Raw genomic sequence first — 18782 nt, 5'->3', positions numbered from 1 at the left:
TTAGTAGTTGTGGCTCACAGACTTAGTTGCTCCTCAGCATGTGGGATCTTCCCAGACCAGGGATCGAACCGGTGTCTGTTGCCTCCAAGGTGGATTCCTAACCACTGGACCAGCATAGAAGCCTCAGATAGACTTTTGGAACCGGGACAGAGGTGCTGTGCTAGTCCCTGCTGCCTTTTTCTGGGTCCGTTGCAGTTCTGATTAATGACCTATTTCCATGAGAGGTTTCAGCTGCTTCTACCAGTCAGTGTGGTCTACAGGTATTGAATCAGAAAAGTACCACAAAATGATAATACGTGAGTGATTACTGTTTAGTTAGCAAATGTGTGGATACGGAGCCCCACACACGTGAGTACAGACACGAGCACCTGTGCGTGTGCATGAGCCGTGCTCTAGAATGTGTAGCTCTTTTCATCCTTGCCTCTTCACCTCTGATTCTCATTTCACTGTTAATACAGGTAGTGAACAAAGATGTGGATTCACAGACTGAAGGAGAGGGTAGCCGCCCATCCATGGACTTATTCAAGGCCATCTTTGCCAGCTCCTCTGATGAGAAGTCTTCGTCCTCTGAGGATGAGCAAGGTGACAGTGAGGATGATCAGGAGGGTACCAGGGAAGCGGACTTCAAAAGTTCCCAAGAGACTGACTTGGTTGAAGCATCATCTGTGGCACAAGGTATGTCAGATATTTCAGACTTTGGAATCTGAAAAAGAAAACAGTGGTGTCTATAGGGAAGCTGCTCCTTCATTTGGTATCAATTTTTAACCAGGATAATTAGCAACTGATGATGTTTTTAAGTTTCGTGTTTTTTAAATTGAAACAAGTTTTATTTAAGTATAGTTAACTTACAGTATTATGTTTGGGTATATGACATAGTGATTCAAAAGTTTTATAGATTATATGCCATTTAAAGGTGTTCTAAAACTTTGGCTGTTCCCTGTGCTGAACAATATATCCTTGTAGCTTTTTTGCTGTTGCTGTTGTTGTACCTTGCGGCTCACTGGATCTTAGTTCCCTGACCAAGGACCAAACCCGCACTCTCCGCAGTAAAAGTGCGGAGTTCTAACCACTGGGTCGCCAGGGGATACCCTGTAGCTTAATTATTTTATACGTAGTAGTTTGTATCACTGAATCCCCTACCCTTCTCTTGCCCCTCTCTCCTTATCGCTCCCCACTGGTAAACACTAGACTGTTTTCTGTGTCTGTGAGTCTGTTTCTGTTTCGTTATATTTATGCACTTGTTTTATTTTTTATATTCCCATGTAAGTGATAATGTACTGTGGTTGTCTTTCTCTGTCTGAATTATTTCTCTATACATAATACCTTCCAGGTCCATCCATGGTATTGCAAATGGCAAAATTTCCTTTTTTATGGATGAATAATATTCCTGTGTACGTGTGTGTGTGTGTGTGTGTGTGTGTGTGTGTGTGTGTGTGTGTGTATGTACCATATCTTCTTTATCCATTCCTCTGTTGATGGACACTTAGGTAGCTTACATATCTTGACTATTATAAATAATGTTGCTGTTAACATTCGGGTAGATGTATCTTTTCAAAATAGAGTTGTGTTTTGTTTTTTTTTTCTGGAAATATCTTCAGGAGTGGGATTGTTGGATCATATGATATTTCCATTTAGTTTTTTGAGGAATCTCTGTATTACTTTCCACAGCGGCTGCACCAGTTTACACTCCTACCAGCAACGTACAGGAATTCTTTCCTCTGTATCCTCACCAACATTTGTTATTTGTGGTCTTTTTGATGGTAGGCATTCTGACAAGTGTAAGGTGATATCTTGTGTTTTTTTCCATCATGTTTTGATTTGCATTCCTCTGCTGATTAGTGATGTTGAACATCTTTTCATATGCCTGTTGGCCATCTGTATGTCTTCTTTGAAAAATGTCTCTTCAGGTCTTGTGCCCATTTTTTAATTGGGTTGTTTACTTATAAAATGTTTTTGATGTTGAGTTGTATGAGCTGTTTAAATATTTTGGATATTTAACCGTTATCAGTCATGTCATTTGCAAACATTTGTTCCATTCAGTTGTCTTTTCACTGTGTTGATGGTTTTCTTTGCCATGCAAAAGCTTTTTAGTGTAATTAGGTCTTATTTGTTTATTTTTGCTTTCCTTAGTAGACAGATCCAAAAATATTTATATGATTTATAGAACAGCAACCCACCCAGTGTTCTTGCCTGAAGAATCCCATGGACAGAGGCGAGCCTGGTGGGCTACATTAGTCCATGGGGTCACAGAGTAAGACATGACTGAGCGACTTTCACTCACTCACTCATTCATAATCTTTTGCATTTTTAATTGAGATGGAGCAGAGTTCTTTTTTTTTCCTCCTCTCTGGCATAAATCTATGGTGTATCTTTAGAATGGCTATGTTTGATAATATTGATTTTCCTATGTGTGCTAGTTGAGAAGAATTAAAAAGTAGTAAAATTTTCATTAAAAAAAAAAACTTCCTTTTTTTCATGTGGTTGATGACAAGATGCCAGGATTAGTAGGAAACATTTGGTCATAATATGTACAGGGGTTCTTCTGCTTTCTTCTCTGTAGGGCAGATTGTGTGCTCTGGCTCACCTGTCAGATGGGCATTGCCTGGCACATAAGTAGCACTTGGTAGGTGGTTTCTGTTCTCATTATAATGAGTCTGACTCTTGGTTAGTAGCCTGTTCTACCTGTTCTGTTTACCCCAGCCAGGGGTTCGGGCATAGGATTGGGGGCCATCTGCAAGGGTGGGAGACTTTTCAGATGCTTGGGTGGGTGGACAGAATTTCCCATCTCAGTCTTAGAGTGTTCTTCTTGCCCTTGTCAGTCTGTGGTAGACTTAGGTATAATTTTTAAGGGCCTTTACCCAAAAAGTTATGTAGAGATATAAGATACTGTTTGTTTGTAGGTGACCACAAATGTCAGCCTATTTATTAATTTCTTCTGTGAAAAAAAGGCAACTTATTTTTTTAATTACACAATTGTATGTTACTTGAAAAGTTTAAAAATTCAGAAATATAGAAAGCTTAAGTCTCTTGGAATCCCTCTTTCCCAGAGATAACCACCAACACTTCAATACATATTTTTCTAGACTTGCCCCATCTTTCTCTCTTATCTCTGAAAACCAAATCATCTCTTCTTTAAAAATGAGATTATTAATGTGAACATGATAATTTGTTCATATTCAGTTTTTCTGCCCTTTGACAATTTGAGTGATGTGAAGCCTTCTGAGCTTGATCAGTCTGACATCCTGTTTGTTTCTAAGTCTTTATTCTCCTGAGATGGCCCTCCCTCAAGGATGTATTTCAACCTTTTAGGTCTCAGCTGATGTGAGTGTGTATGACAAGCACCCTCGCCACCTCAGTGGTACAGCCACTGGGGCACCTAGTTGCAGGTGTCCTTGGGTGACCGACATTCCAGCTCAAATGTCCATGAAGTCAGAGGTCGGGCCTGCGTGTTCTCTCTGTATCCTCAGCATTTGGCGTGAGCTGGTTAAGTGGGGTACTGAAGAAAAGCACATGTTATCTGGTGAAATAGTTTTAGACTCAAGTACATTGATGTTTGGCATGTGTATGTAATTAATACCCTGATGTTTTTCAGCTAGCGAGCCAGCACCCCAGGAGCCTGCACCATTCTTCCCGATTCAGAAGATGCAGATAGATGAAAGAGAGGCGTTCGGCCCACGGCTGCCCCCAGTCTTCTGCCCCAGTGAGTCGCGAGTGCTTTGCGTCATCCATTTGCATGGACCCAGAGTCTCCCCCTAGGATAGGACAACTCTAATCACGTCGTTCCACCCACTAACATAATCCAGCACGGGGCCACCCAAATATATACATTTCTTCCTCGCTTGTCTGTTCTCAGCCACACTTGGAAAATCAGTGCTTCCACCTTGTACCTAAATGATAGTAGCTGCTCTTCAGTCTCAGACACCTTCAATCTTCTTTTTAACAGAAGGGTCCTTAGTATCAGTTTCACGCATTGGAGAAGGAAATGGCAACCACTCCAGTGTTCTTGCCTGGAGAATCCCAGGGACGGGGGAGCCTGGTGGGCTGCCGTCTATGGGGTCGCACAGAGTTGGACACGACTGAAGCAACTTAGCAGCAGCAGCATAGAAATTTTAAAAAAAAAGTAAAAATCTAGGACACAAAGATGGAACAGGAATTGTAGAGAGAAGGATATTCTGATACTTTTATTTTTAATCCTTTGGCTAATGTAGCAAAAAAATAAATAAATAAAACTAATCCTTTCAGCAGTAAATACAGCTCATTCTCCTCCCCCAGTGTCTGTTGACGACTTCCGTTTGTTGCCAGCTTAAATTGACTTCTCACCATAAAATGTTTATACTGGTTTATCATCTCTTTGAAAGCTGGGTTAACACACATCTGATAATAGGGCCCAGATGTATAAATGACATCAAATTCTCTTACCTACTTTATGGTTTCCTGTAGTATCCACTTACACATATCAGTTTGGTTAATTAACCCAGCCTTCAAAGAAATGATAGAAAGCAGAGAGGAGTAAAAAGTGTGAGGTCTTGACAAATTGTGGTGAATGTATTTCTCATCTCTATAGTTGTTCAGATCCTTAGTTTAAAAATACGTGTGTCAGTACCTGAAAGCTAAGTTACTTATGGCTGTTTCCCAGAAGAGCCCTTGATATCTTTGTAATAGTTAATAACCTAATTTGGTCTATGAGTTATTTTCCAAAAACTAGCATTAAAAAAAAATAGTTTGGGGAGGTCAAATTTGGAAATATCTGACCACAACATAATACTAGAAAGTTGCAGATATCTGTTCACCTGGTTTGAAAAATAAACTGTATTTGTGAAATACCTTGGAGCTTTTTTTAAGTAGATAAAAGTTGATTTAATGTTTCACAGTGTTTCTACTCTGGATAGTCTTCTGCTGGTTTGATGACTGGAAGTTCATGAAAACGATTCGGTCGGAATTTGGAGATGGAGAATTTGAGCTCATGCAACTTGTTTAGTCATTTTTAATGATCACGTACACTATGTTCTTTTGATGCTAAGTTTTTAGTGTTTCCAGGTATAAGACGAGCTCATGTGAAATGTGCTTTTGGAAAGGGAGGAGGCTTTCAGAGGGCCTGGCGGTTACGGCTTTGGGGTTCATGTTTATGGTCCCTTCTGATCCTCTCTATGTCCCTAAGGGGATAAGGATTCTTGTTTTCCCCTTTTTTCAGATGGGAAAACAACATGTCAAAGATCACAGAGCTGGTGACAGAGCCAGATGCAGATTCTGATCCGTCTTTGAGTTTACCCAAAGATGTTAAATTACAGAAAGCTTGTAGGTATTCTAGTCTGACTTTATCTTCATCTGGCAGATAAGGCTGTGGCCAAACACTAGTTGGATCAAACAGGTCTTAGGTTGAGGTTTCTGGCAGTTTCTAAATACAGAGCTACAGTGTGACACACTAATCTGCTTGTTTACCAGTGAGGTAGTGCTGGAGTTCTGCCTTAATGGTAAACGTTCTATCTGCGTCATTACTGAATTCAGTAATTTAGCCTTTTTTTCCCCATGGGTGCCTCTAGTTCATGTCTTTATTACGTCTGTGTTTCAGATGCACGTCAAAAACTTGAGGCACCTCTCAAAGAGAAACATAAAAAGAACAAAGAAAAACACAAGACCAAGAAAGAGCATAGACGGAAGAAAGAGAAGGTGAGTAACCTCTGGGTGTGTGGTGTCAGATGCCCCAGCCTCCAGGAAGCCAGTCAAAGAGGGATGTGGCCACAGGTCTCTCACTGACTTGACTTAATATCAATTCAGTGTAACCCCTTGATTTCAAAAACCCTTTGTTTTTCTTTCAGACAGAATATTTTAATTTATTCCGTTGTACTTAATTTTTTTTTAAATTCATGAACATGAAAAAGTAGGAAATAAGGACATTTAATATCTTAGAGTTGGGAATTCCCTGGTGGTCCAGTGGTTAGGACTCAGCGCTTTTCACGTCAGGGACCTGGGTTCTATCCCTAGTCGGGGACCTAAGGTCCCACAAGTTATGCAGCTGAAAATAAATAAATAAATAAATATCTTAGAATAATGGTTGAGTATTAAGTAATAAAACAGTTAATTACTAACTTTAATAAAATAATTGTTTAAATAATTAAATAATAAGAGCATTTAATATTGATTATTATTCAATATAAAAAGAAGGTATTAGTTTGAATATTTCTCAACTACTTTGTCATCACTACCAATAGAGACTTGGGTCTGTAGCTTGTCATTTGAAGTGATAGACACTTGAAGAACACCATTGACAGCCCTTACCTCAACATCGGTATCTTCTTTTGCATTATGGTGCAGACGTTTAATTCAGTTAACGTTAGTGCTGGGCTCCCACAGTGGTCTGGGCAGTAGGAGAACTGATTAGAAACAGCTCCACTTTTAGCTCCCAGAAAACAGAATTCTTGAGCATGGAAGATAGGAGAAGTTCTCCTGGAGTGAAAGGAAAGGAACTGGTGCTGACAAGTTTGAAAACCAAACTCCCTTGTTTCTCAACAGCCTGTGTGCTGTCCTCTAACCTTCGCCCAGTTTTTTCTTCGTGCTTAACCACTGGACCGACCACCAGGGAAGGCGCTTCGGTTTTGTTTTTGAATGACTCCAGCAACCAAATGCCTCATTAGCCTGTAATTGTGCTGAATAAGGGATGGAAACACCTATTTGTTCTCCTTAAAGTTATTTATTTACTTTTTTTCAGAAAAAGAAACACCGAAAACACAAGCACAAAGGCAAGCAAAAGAATAAAAAATCAGAGAAAAGTAGTAGTTCTGAGAGTACAGACAGCAGCGACAGCCAGAGTGAAGAAGGGCCCACAGACCTGTCACCCCAGGAGTTGCTGAGACGGTAGGCAGCGCAGAGGCGGATTGAAACCTTGCCATGTTTGCTTAGAGGCAAATGTCAGGAATGATAGATTTGTGTGTTGACTCAGCTTTTTATAAAGTTAACTTTTAATTGCATAAGTAATACGTAAATATATTATTGCTGTGAACATTCAAATCTTACAGGTAAAACTGTGACCAGTTTCCCAAATCTCTCTTCTCTCCACAGTCCCCTCTGTTGTCAGTTGCTTTGTAACTTTGAAGACTTTTTTACACAACTACACACACACACACACACACACAGGTACATACACATTTTGTTTCACATTTTTAACATAAATCTAGTCCATGGAATTTTCCGGGCAAAAGTACTGGAGTGGGTTGCCATTTCCTTCTCCAGAGGATCTTCCCAACCCAGGGATCGAACCCGGGTCTCCCGCATTGCAGGCAGACGCTTTACCATCTGAAACACCAGGGAAGCCCTTAGAAGCAAGGAATAAATACCACCAAACTGTTGTCAAAAGGGGCTCTATCCATTTGAACTGTGAAGTACCTTGTTGTTACATCAGCTACAAGCAGCATGGAGATGTTTGGCAGCCTGATGGGTGAAGAATGGCATGTCATCTTCACTGCATTTCCTGGATCAGTAACGAGGCCGAGTATCCTTTGCTTTGTGTCTCAGCGTTTCCTGTGGGCTCCTTTGTGAATAACGTGCTCCTGAACATTTCACAATGTTCTGTCCTCTGTTAGACTGTTTTTCTGGATTTTAGGTACTGTTTTACTGATTTTTAGGAATTATTATTAAAAAAATTAAAAACAAATTTTTTGGCCCACACTGTGAGGCATGCAGGTAGTATCTTAGTTCTCTGTTCAGTTCACCTTAGTTCAGTTGCTCAGTCATGTCCGACTCTCTGTGACCCCATGGACTGCCGCACACCAGGCCTCGCCATCCATCACCAACTCCTGGAGTTTACTCAAACTCATGTCCATTGAGTCAGTGATGCCATCCAACCATCTCATCCTCTGTCATCCCCTTCTCCTCCCGCCTTCAGTCTTTCTCAGCATCAGGGTCTTTTCAAATGAGTCAGTTCTTTGCATCAGGAGTTTCAGCTTCAGCATCAGTCCTTCCAATGAATATTCAGAACGGATTTCCTTAATATGGACTGGTTGGATCTCCTTGCAGTCCTAGGGACTCTCAAGAGTCTTCTCCAATAACACAGTTCAAAAGCATCAATTCTTTGGTGCTCAGCTTTCTTTATAGTCCAACTCTCACATCCATACATGACCACTGGAAAACCCATAGCCTTGACTAGATGGACGTTTGTTGGCAAAGTAATGTCTCTGCTTTTTAATATGCTGTCTAGGTTGGTCATAACTTTTCTTCCAAGGAACAAGCATCTTTTAATTTCATGGCTGCAATCACCATCTGCAGTGATTTTGGAGCCCCAAAATATAAAGTCTATCACTGTTCTCACTGTTTCCCCATCTATTTTCCATGAAGTGATGGGACCAGATGCCATGATCTTAGTTTTCTGAATGTTGAGCTTGAAGCCAACTTTTTCACTCTCCTCTTTCACTTTCATCAAGAGGCTCTTTAGTTCCTCTTCACTTTCTGCCATAAGGGTGGTGTTATCTGCATATCTGAGGTTATTGATATTTCTCTTGGCATCTTGATTCCAGCTTGTGCTTCATCCAGTCCAGCGTTTCTCATGATGTACTCCGCATATAAGTTAAATAAGCAGGATGACGATCTACAGCCTTGATGTACTCCTTACTCTTTTCCCAATTTGGAACCAGTCTATTGTTCCATGCCCAGTTCTAACTGTTGCTTCCTGACCTGCACACAGGTTTCTCAGGAGGCAGGTCAGGTGGTCTGGGATTAGCAAACCCGTGACCCTTGCAGTGGAAGCAGAGAGTCTTAACCACTGGACTGCCAGAGAAGTATCCCCCTAACCCTCTTTTTTTTTTTTTTAACATTTAAAAATTTATAAAAAGTTTTTTAGAAACTAAAAAATAATTCTGGATAGTCATCCTTTGTGTTCTAGAGTGTTACCTGTTACATGACTTTTGTTGAATAGAAGCTTTAATTTTTGGTACACTCAATTTTACTAGTTTTTTTGTTGGTGGTGGTGGTGTGTTTTACATTTTGTCTTTTAAAGGCCTTCCCTAATGTAAGATTTTGTATATGTATGTAGACTGTCCTCATGCTTTTTCAGTTTTGTTTTCATTTAGTTTATTTGAGTTGTTTTATTTTCCTTTTTTTGTGAACAGAGTAGTATAGGCATCCAACTTAACTTTCTCCAGATAGATGGCCAGTTGTAAATATTAGTGAGAGTAAATAAATGAGCTGTGATTTAAAAGAACCCCTGAATCCCAGTGGCTCAGCCAATGAAGCATCAATGGGACTGAGAAAGTTACTCAGGATCCCAGTTTGTTCCACTGTAGCATGTGACCCTCAGAGGAGGGGAATGGATTGGAAGATGGTTCTGGAGGTTGTTATGGCCCTGCCTGCAAGTCCTGGTTTCTCTTCCCTTTCAGCCCATAGCCCAGGGCAGACCCTGCTGTCTACCACAGGACTGGGTAGGGGAAGTCCAGGTGTGGGCCCAGGATGAAGAGAGACGAAACAGGCTTCTCATGTTGTGGAGCATGGGTTCTAGGGAGCATGGGCTCAGTAGTCGTGGTTCCCAGCCTCTAGAGCACAGGCTCAGTGGTTGTCGTGTACGGGCTTAGTTGCTCCAAGGCATGTGGGATCTTCCTGGACCAGGGGTCGAACTGGTGTCCCCTGCAAGGCAGATCCTAGCCACTGGACCACCAAGGAAGCCCGTCCACTCTGTTTTAATTCCTATGGCCTTATAGTTATTTGCTATCTGGAAAGACAAGTGCCAGCCCCATATTCTTTTTCACTTATGTCTTTCCAGTAGACAGGACATTCTCATGGTTCAAAAACACAAAGATATGAGCATTTCAATTTAATCCAGAGCCCCCTGAAGCAGCTGTGCTGTTTCTGGTCTCCCTTTTCTCAAGGCACGTGCCAGTAAGGCACTGTGAGGCACCCACATGGGTGTGGACTCCTTTAATCCTCACACACCCCATGACTCGTGTCCCCTTAGTTCATAGGCAGGGAAAGCAAGGCCCAGAGAGGCAGTTACCAACACCTGATATCATCACCCTTGACTATTTGGGGCCACGTAATGAGTCATTCCTGCAGAGAGGCACTTGCACACTTGGAAGCCCCTCAATGCCCATCCGGAAGGTGTGGTGGAGTGTGCCGAGCATAGCAGTCAGAAAACATGGGCTGCTTGCTGATTGGCATCTGAAACTTAACAATAAGAGGCCAAAAGCTACAGAATAGTGTATACAGTTGGTACTATCATCCTCACTCCTTTGGATTTCTCCGTGTACACCTGTATGTACATCTTTGCAGAGAAGAGGACTGGAGGGGTTCTTACACTCCTGAGAGCACTTATCACTGAGGCAGGGCCTGGGATGGGGGGAAGGCAGGGGCAGAGGTGTGAAGTGTATTTAAATATTGCTCTCGTGGTTGTTAAAGGTATAGTTTCCATAGCCCCTCAATCCTAAGCCTCCTAGACTCTCCACAGAGAGACCGGGGGCCTGTCCATCTTTCGTGCCTCATTCCACTCCGTGTATTACTTGTCTGCATCTGTCTCCTGCCAGGGGTGGTTTTTTTTTTTCCATTTACTTTTTTGTTTGTTTGGCTTCCTTGGGTCTTAGTTGCAGCATGCGGGATCTTTTGTTGCAGCGCATGGACTCTCTGGTTGTGGCACAGGGCCTTCGTTGCTCTGCAGCATGTAGGATCTTAGTTCCTGGACCCAGGGATTGAACCCACATCCCCTGCCTCACAAGGCCGGTTCTTAACCACTGGACCACCAGGGAAGTCCCTCCTGTGAGAAGCATTTTGAGGGTCACAACCATATGGGTCTTCCTTGCATCCCCAGCACCTGGCTGAGGTCTCACTCTTGTCAAGGGCCCCTGATGCTTTTCTTCAGTGATGGTATGGCCTAGTTCTAGATGGCATTGCAGTCTGCCACCCCGCCTCCCCCAACTCCATCCTCTCCCCAGGAGGCACTGATCTGCGTCTTGTCCCTCTAAGTTAGCTTTGCCCATTCTAGAATTTCACAGACCTGGAATCATACAGTGGAGTACCCTCTTTAGTGCACTCACATCATAAGCTCATCGTTCCATGCATTCTCACTACCTGAATTTACCTAGATCAAGGACTAAACCAGCACTCCAGAAACCCCTGCTCACTTACGATCCCCACTCCTAGCCCCAAAGGCAGCCATTCTGGCTTCTGTCATCGCTGATTACTCTTGCTTGTTTTTGAGATTTATTTAAGGGACCTTACTAGGAGCTCTTGCATCTGGCCTGTGGGATTCCTCCGTACCGTCCTGGTAACAACTGGTTCGTTCTCATTGCCGTGGAGTATTCTTTAATAGGATACACCACAGAGTATTCTTCTATGCTGTTGTTGGGGGCCTTTGGTATTCCAGTTTGGGGCTGTAGAGCAAGGATCTAGAGTCAGGGTGACCCAGCTCTGCGTGGTGAGTTAGAGCTGCCATGAACATTCTTGTGTGCTCAAAGCTGAGTTTAAGACTGGCAGCTCAGGAGCTTTTGGCCCCAGAGCAAGCATGGTTTTTTGTTGTTTTAGTTCCTTCCCAAGGGTCATACATGACATAGGTAAGTGAAACCAGGATTAGAACTTGCTTTTATAAATGGGTCTTAACATAAGAGGTGGAGTTAGTCTCTCTGTGTGTTTTGCGGGGAACAGAATCTTAGGAGTGCAGATTAAATGCTGCTTTCTTTCATGGTGTGGGTTCACTCTCTGTATTTTGTGCCCCTTTGATTCAGGGAAAGGCCTGGCATTTTCATATTCCTCCCCCACTGAATCATCTAATTTTTCTGTTTGTATCTAACTCTCTTTTATTTCCTCTTCCAGGCTGAAGCGTCTTCCACTAAGGAGGCAGTAATTGAATTCTGCCCCTGCCCGTCCCAATACCAGACCTCCTCCAGGATGGAAGTTCATTGATCACTCAGTTAATACATTGTATAGATTGTATTTATATGTAAATTCATGCTGTGAAATAATTTTTTTTTAAAACCTTGACATTTCAAAGCCTGCCTTGGAAGTTTGCTGAAATTGATTTCTATTTTTAACTTCTGTTAGTGTCAGAGAAAGAAATTCAGACTGTACAGTTTAATTAAAATGGCATTTTTGTATTTTCTTCTTGATTTTTCATTCCCTGAAACTTTTAAAAAAGAAATGAGAAGTGAAGGCTTTTCTCTGGTTTCGTGGTAAAGAAAGCTAGGTTCAGATAAGGAGACTCTGACTTACTTAAGGAATCGTATGGGAGCAGGGTGGTCGCTCTCCCATTCTTGTTGTTTTCCTGGGGGGTGTGGTTCCTTCCCTCCTGTGGTTGGTGCTGGGAGCCAGGAGCCCAGTGGGTGGCACAGCCCCAGGATCCGGGCAGGCGGCCTCAGCCTCTTCAGGAAGAAGACACCAAAGTATCTGAGGAAGGCACTGGGACCAAGGATGGAAGAGTGTGTGCCCACATCTGGGATCACACGGGCTCCAGGTGTTTCACTGTAGCCCTGGGTCCCTGTTCTGAGGCCGTCTCATGTGCTCTGATAAGACTTTGGGAAAAGGAGAGTGCAGGGGACTTCCCCGGAGAAGGCGATGGCAGCCCACTCCAGTACTCTTGCCTGGAGAATCCCATGGACAGAGGAGCCTCGTGGGCTGCAGTCCATGGGCTCGCTAAAAGTCAGACACAACAGAGCAACTTCACTTTCACTTTTCACTTTCATGCATTGGAGAAGGAAATGGCAACCCACTCCAGTGTTCTTGCCTGGAGAATCCCAGGGACGGCAGAGCCTGGTGGGCTGCCGTCTATGGGGTCCAACAGAGTTGGACACGACTGAAGCGACTTGGCGGCAGCAGGGGACTTCCCTGGCCATCCAGTGGTTAAGACTTAGCCTTCCATTGCAAGGGGGTTGTGGGTTCTATTCCTGGGCAGGGAGCCAAAAATCCCACATACCTCATGACCAGAAAACATTAAAACAAAAAGCAGTATTGTAACAAATTCAATAAAGACTTTAAAATAATGGTCCATGTTAAAAACAAACAAACAAACAAAAAACTTAAAAGAGAACAGAGAAGGAGGTACTTCCCTCCTGGGCCAGTGGTTGAGAATCTGCCTTCCAGTGCAGGGGACGTGGGTTTGATCCCTGGTCGGGGAACTAAGATCCCACATACTATGGAGCAACTAAGACCCGATGCAGCCAAAACGAGCAAAGTAAATATTTTTTTAAAAAGGAAAAAGTAGAGTGAAGAGGTTTTTTTTTTCCATTATCAAAGTAACATCACAGAACAACATCATAGAACAATGAGAACAATTGTGAAAAATGAAAGAAGAAAGGCACTTCTTCTACACCCCAGAGATGACAGCCCTTGCTCTGTTGTTCTAATTTCACACTAGCACTGAGTCTGCTCCAGAACGAGTGGTGACATTTTGTTCTTTGGTTTTCCACTAGCATTATGACAGATACTTCCTTCATGCCCTTATATATTGTGTGCACCCACCCCTACCAGCTGCATCTTAATTAATCCAGGGTACATTCTATACCTTATGGGTCATGTCTCTGTTGTGGAACGTGAAGTGGGTTGTCCGGGAGCCCCTACAAACAGTTTCACACATTTGGCCTCATTCCTCTTGCGCCCAGAAACTCGAAGCCCATGTTCCTGGGAGTAACCCATGCTGCGGGGTGAGAGGAGGCAGTGAGATGGCCGGGCTCAGGGAGGGCGCGTGGGTCCCAAGGTGGGGGCGGGGGCGCGTGGCGCCACCGTTCGTGGCCAGGCCGGGCTCCGAGATGGCCTCCCAGTCCTCGGGTACCCCCAGCTCCTCAAAAAAATCCAGCGAGGATGGGAAAGAGACGCCCCAGAAAAGTAACTTGCCGCTCTCCTTGCTCCACATCCGCGACGTTACGCATCGCCGGCCCAGCAATCTGCCCTGGGTAGACGTGGTCAGGGCCTGTGGCCGCTTCCGGCTATCGCTCTTGCAGGCGCGGCGCAGCCGGCTGCTGCCCTCGCTGAACCCCCTGGCCGTAGGCGATGAATCGCCACCGCCCGATACTCTTTGGATGCCCTGGATGACCCAGAAGGCGTTATGGGGTGACCAGGAGCCCCTCTCCAAGGTAAGAGCCGCCCCCAAGGGGGAGGGGCTGTGGCTTGCTCCCAATAGTGGGCGAGAGCTCAAGAGCAGGAAGGGGGCCTAGAGGACCAAGCGCCTGCAGTGGGGCAGCTGGAGGAGAGGCGGGGCACCTCAGGAAATCATCCTGGGAAAGAGGACCTGACTCAACCCAGACCCTGTGGGACTCTGTCTGAGCCCCTCCAATGTCCCCATGGTGACACTCCCAGGTGCATGGCCTCGGAGGATTTAAAGAGCCCTGTCACCCATGAAACAGCACTAGAAGCAACAGCAAATAACAGTAAAATACAGGAATAAAACCCCAACAACACTACTGTGTATTCTAAGTGATAGCTGAGAGAGTGCATTGCTAGAAAAGAAGGCTGTTGGCTGGAAAGAGGAAATAATCTGTGAACAGAACAGAGAGAATTCTTAGGGATGAAAAAGAGGATTTTCAAAGCCAAAATCCTCCACGGAGATTTTAAAAATCAGATCAGAGCACTGAAACAGAAAATTAGAAAACAAGCACATGGGATTCCCTGAGAAAAAGTATAAAGGAACAATAAGTACGAGAGAAAAGTAAGGAGGACTGCAGGGGAGATGCAGAAAAGTCAATACATTGGGTTGGCCAGAAAGTTAGTTTGGATTTTTCCATAAGAAGCTACAGAAAAAGCTGAACGAACTTTCTGGTCAACCCTACATATATAAGAGGTGTTGGGGGTGGGGTGGGGTGGGGTTCAGGTGGGTGAAATAGAGAAGGAAACAAGGATATGTCTTTGGGGTGAAGAAAGAATGGAGTGCTCATGTGGCAAGACATGGTCAAGTTCAATGCAAGACTGGAGGGACACATAATCTACAGGTGGCCAGTGCCTGAACTGCATGAAGGAGCAAGGCTGTCCCCAGACAGATGGAAAAGCCTGGGATCAAATTGAGATGGAGGTTTCTGCAATGGTCAGAGGACCTCGGAGTCAAGTCCACAACTGGATCTGTTGAATGGCTGACTGCCTTCGTCAGCACCCCCTGCAGGGGTGCATTGGGATCTCCATGGGAAAGTCTGCTTGAAGAAAAAAAGTACAGGGTGTACCAGTGCTTTGTTTAACTTATTTGTGATAGTTATTCTGATTTTTAAGTAAAATTAGAGAAGGTCATAGGAATTGTGTTTTATTTTTGTTGTCCATAGAATATCCCCAAGATCAAATTCAATAGATATAAAAAGTGTTTTGATTTTTTTTTCAATTAACAATCTCTGTAGCACCCCTGCCTCCCCAACTACCCCCTTTCCCTCTACAGAGACAACAAATGTTTCTAGTTCCTTCTATATCCTTAAAGAGGTATTTTATGTACATACCCACAAGTGTATTCTGATCCTTCTCTTTTTTGTTTTAACATAAATGGAAGGGTACCTTAGACCTCTTCTGCAATTGGTTTAACAATTTTTCTTTCCATATTAATAAACAGCTTCCTTGTCTTTTTTTTTTTAACCTTTTGTATTGGGGTATAGCAGATTAGAGAGTTGAACTATAGAGAAAGCTGAGCGCCAAAGAATTGATGCTTTTGAACTGTGGTGTTGGAGAAGACTCTTGAGAGTCCCTTGCACTGCAAGGAGATCCAACCAGTCCATCCTAAAGGAAGGACTGATGTTGGAAGGACTGATGTTGAAGCTGAAACTCCAATACTTTGGCCACCTGATGCGAAGAACTGACTCATTTGAAAAGACCCTGATGCTGGGAAAGAATGAGGGCGGGAAGAGAAGGGGATGACAGAGGATGAGATGGTTGGATGGCATCACCGACTTGATGGACAGGAATTTGAGTAAACTCTGGGAGTTGGTGATGGACAGGGAGGCCTGGGTTCACAAAGAGTCGGGCAGGACTGAGTGACTGAACTGAATTGATAGCTGATTAACAATGTTGTTATAGATTCAGGTGCACAGTGAAGGACTCAGCCATACATATACATGTATCCCCTTGTTCTTTTTTTTGGAGAGTATTCTATTGACTGGTTGCCCCCTGATGGATTTAACTAGTCTTGGGTGCCTGCATATTCAGGTGGCTTAAATTTTTTTTTGGCTGCAGGATTTTATGATCCATTAAGTTAACAGAAGTTGAGAAGTTATATAAAGCTCTGGGAGGAAACTTTGTGACCTAGGTATTAATATTCTCTGCCTGGCCAAACTGCTGTCTTTGATAAAGCCAACAAAAAGACTTTTTTTTTTTAGAGTTGCAAAAACTCAGAAAGGATGCGTCTCTTTGAAGAAATAGTTACTCAAGGGAGTACTCTGGCAAACAGCAACAAAAAAGTCCTAATTAAGAACTGGAGTAAGAGAAAGCAGTTCAGGAAAAATAGATGGAGCAGTGACTGAAAACAGAACACGTTGGAGGTGTTTATACAGCAAGGTTAAAGTGGTTGTGTAGCTCAGTGAAAATGTTACAAATCATCTTTTGAAATGAAGGTGCAGGATACAAGAATGTTTCAGACGATTTCATCCCACTCTCCAGAGATGGTTTGCTAGAGAACATTCTCAGTGCTAATGCTTCACTCTGGCCTTTAAATAATGCACACTCACACAGATGTGTCACAAATTTTAAAAATAATTGACTCTAAACCTCTCCTTGGCTCATTTAAGATGAAGCTGGAAGATCTGACCATCATCTTCCAAGCCATTTTGGCTCGAGCTCATTTCTCTGTTCTCCTCTTCCCTCTGATTTGCTGACCTTCAAGCCAGTGCGGTGGCCTCGCCCATCTCCCACCCTGATTCCTTAGAGCAGGAGCCCATCACACACTCCTGGGCTGAGGTCTTTGCTCCTGGATTCCCAATGCCCTGCAGAACTGTGACCAAGTCCCGGCCAGAGAGGCAGGCAGGAAAACTTGGATGTAGAATGTATTTGTGGGATGCTATATATAGCCTCTTAATGAAGGTGAAAGAAAAGAGTGAAAAAGCTGGCCTAAAACTCAACTTGTCGCGACCCTGAAAACTGTAGCCGGCCAGGCTCCTCCGTCCATAGGATTCTCCAGGCGAGAATACTGGAGTGGGTTGCCGTTTCCGTCTCCATCCCCATAAACCCCAAAAGAACTCTGCCCAGAAAGGTCCAGAAGGGGGTAGATGTTTTCCCACGCCAAAGTTCTGTTTTTGTTATGAGAAAAAGAGAGTTTTGTCTAGAGGCGGAGGCAGCTGCAGAGAAGGGACTGGGGGTGGCGGGGTGGGTACTGCGTTAAAGCGCGGGCTTTGGCTGCGGAGCGTTGAGAAAAACACAGATCGGGTCCTCTCCGGACCGCACTCTGCCACGGCTGCGGGCTCCCTGGGCTCCAGGCCCCGCCCCTGACCCGCCCCGCGCCTGCCGGCCCTGCTTCATGTCCGCAGCCTGGCTCAGTTTGCCTGTGCCCCCTGGCGGCCCAGCCCCGACCTGGAGCCTCTTAGCTAGTCTCCTGGAGGCCCAGTTTCTGTCCCACTTCTCCCAGCTACCTAGAGGGGAAAGGCCCTCTCATTCCTCACAGCCCCACACCAGCGTGTTTTCCACAACCCCGAAACCGCTCCGCCACCCTGCATGCCCGCCTCCCCTCATCCCTGAACCTCGGGCTGAATTTGCCTCACCCCAACCTGGTCCTCCCCATCCATAGTTCCTGTATTTGTGCGGGCACTGCCTGGCAGCTGAGCCTCGAATCCCTCCTCCCGGGTCCCCAAAACTCAACACTGTCAACTTAGAAAAAAAAAATGCACAACGTAAGAGTTACCAGTTCAGTTTTATTCCTGGAGCTTACCGAGGACTATAGCATGGGAGATGACCTCTCAGAAAGCTCTGAAGGACTGCTCCAAAGAGGTAAGGGAGAAGCCAGGATATATGTGAACTTTTTGCTGGGAAAAACATAGAGGCAATCATACAAAGATGAGCGTGCACATGCACACACACACACACACACACACACACACACACACACTCTTCCTTTCTTAATATAGATCTGAGTTTCTGACCTATATCATTTTTCTTGTCTTAAAAGAACGTTTAACCTTTCTTGCAAGGTAGATCTACTGGTAACAATTTTCCTCAATTTTTGTTTGGGAAGTCTTTATTTCTCCTTCATTTTTGAAGGGTAATTTTGTAGGATAGAAATTTCTAGGTTGGTGAGTTTTTTCTCTCACTACTTGGAATATTTCAGCCTCTTGTTACTTGCATGGCTTCTGAGGAGAACCTGGATGTCAGGCTTATCTTTGCTCCTCAGTAGGTAAAGTGTCTTTCTCCTCTCACTTCTTTCAGGTTTTTTAAAAAATATTTATTTTTATTTATTTATTTTGCTGGGTCTTAGTTGTGGCATATGGGATCTTTAATCTTCACTGTGGCATGTGGAATCTTTAGTTGAGACATGAAAAAGAGAAAGTGTTAGTTGCTCAGTCCTATCCAACCCTTTACAACCCCATGGCCTCCCTGGAATTCTCCAGGCAAGAATATTGGGGTGGGTAGACATTCCCTTCTCCAGGAGTTGAAGCATGAAAACTCTTAGCTGTGGCATGTGCGATCTAGTTCCCCGACCAGGGATCACGCCTGGGCTCCCTGCACTGGGAGCATGGAGTCTTAGACACTGGACCATCAGAGAAGTCCCTCTTTCAGGGTTTTTTATCTTTGATATTCTGTAGCTTTAAATTGTAGGAGTAGATTTTTATTTTATTGTTTTGTGTTTATCCGGTTTGGTGTTCTCTGAGCTTCCTGGATCTGTGATTTAGTGTTTGAAATTAGTTTGGGGGAAATTCTAAATCATT

At 43.9% G+C, this 18782-nt stretch overlaps 2 protein-coding genes across 3 annotated transcripts in view; both read left to right on the top strand.

Moving 5' to 3' along the window:
- GPATCH1 (G-patch domain containing 1) overlaps positions 1-12069 on the top strand; it is a 55712-nt gene extending 43643 nt beyond the window's left edge. For both annotated transcript variants that reach the window (XM_027515997.1, XM_027515996.1), the window contains 5 exons: positions 459-675; positions 3593-3700; positions 5570-5667; positions 6707-6852; positions 11785-12069. In XM_027515997.1, the coding sequence (XP_027371798.1) occupies positions 459-675; positions 3593-3700; positions 5570-5667; positions 6707-6852; positions 11785-11815 (600 nt within the window). In that variant the 3' untranslated portion in view covers positions 11816-12069. The remainder of the gene's footprint in view (positions 1-458; positions 676-3592; positions 3701-5569; positions 5668-6706; positions 6853-11784) is intronic.
- A 679-nt stretch (positions 12070-12748) lies between these two features.
- WDR88 (WD repeat domain 88) overlaps positions 12749-18782 on the top strand; it is a 49413-nt gene continuing 43379 nt past the window's right edge. Inside the window, exon 1 of the mRNA XM_027515995.1 lies at positions 12749-14036. Coding sequence (XP_027371796.1) covers positions 13479-14036 — 558 coding nt within the window. The 5' untranslated portion in view covers positions 12749-13478. The remainder of the gene's footprint in view (positions 14037-18782) is intronic.

The sequence above is a fragment of the Bos indicus x Bos taurus genome, chromosome 18 (assembly GCF_003369695.1).
Source record: "Bos indicus x Bos taurus breed Angus x Brahman F1 hybrid chromosome 18, Bos_hybrid_MaternalHap_v2.0, whole genome shotgun sequence".
Taxonomy (NCBI): Eukaryota; Metazoa; Chordata; class Mammalia; order Artiodactyla; family Bovidae; genus Bos; species Bos indicus x Bos taurus.
The sequence above is the reverse complement of the archived record's forward strand: the minus strand, read 5'-3'. Positions and strand labels throughout refer to the sequence as shown.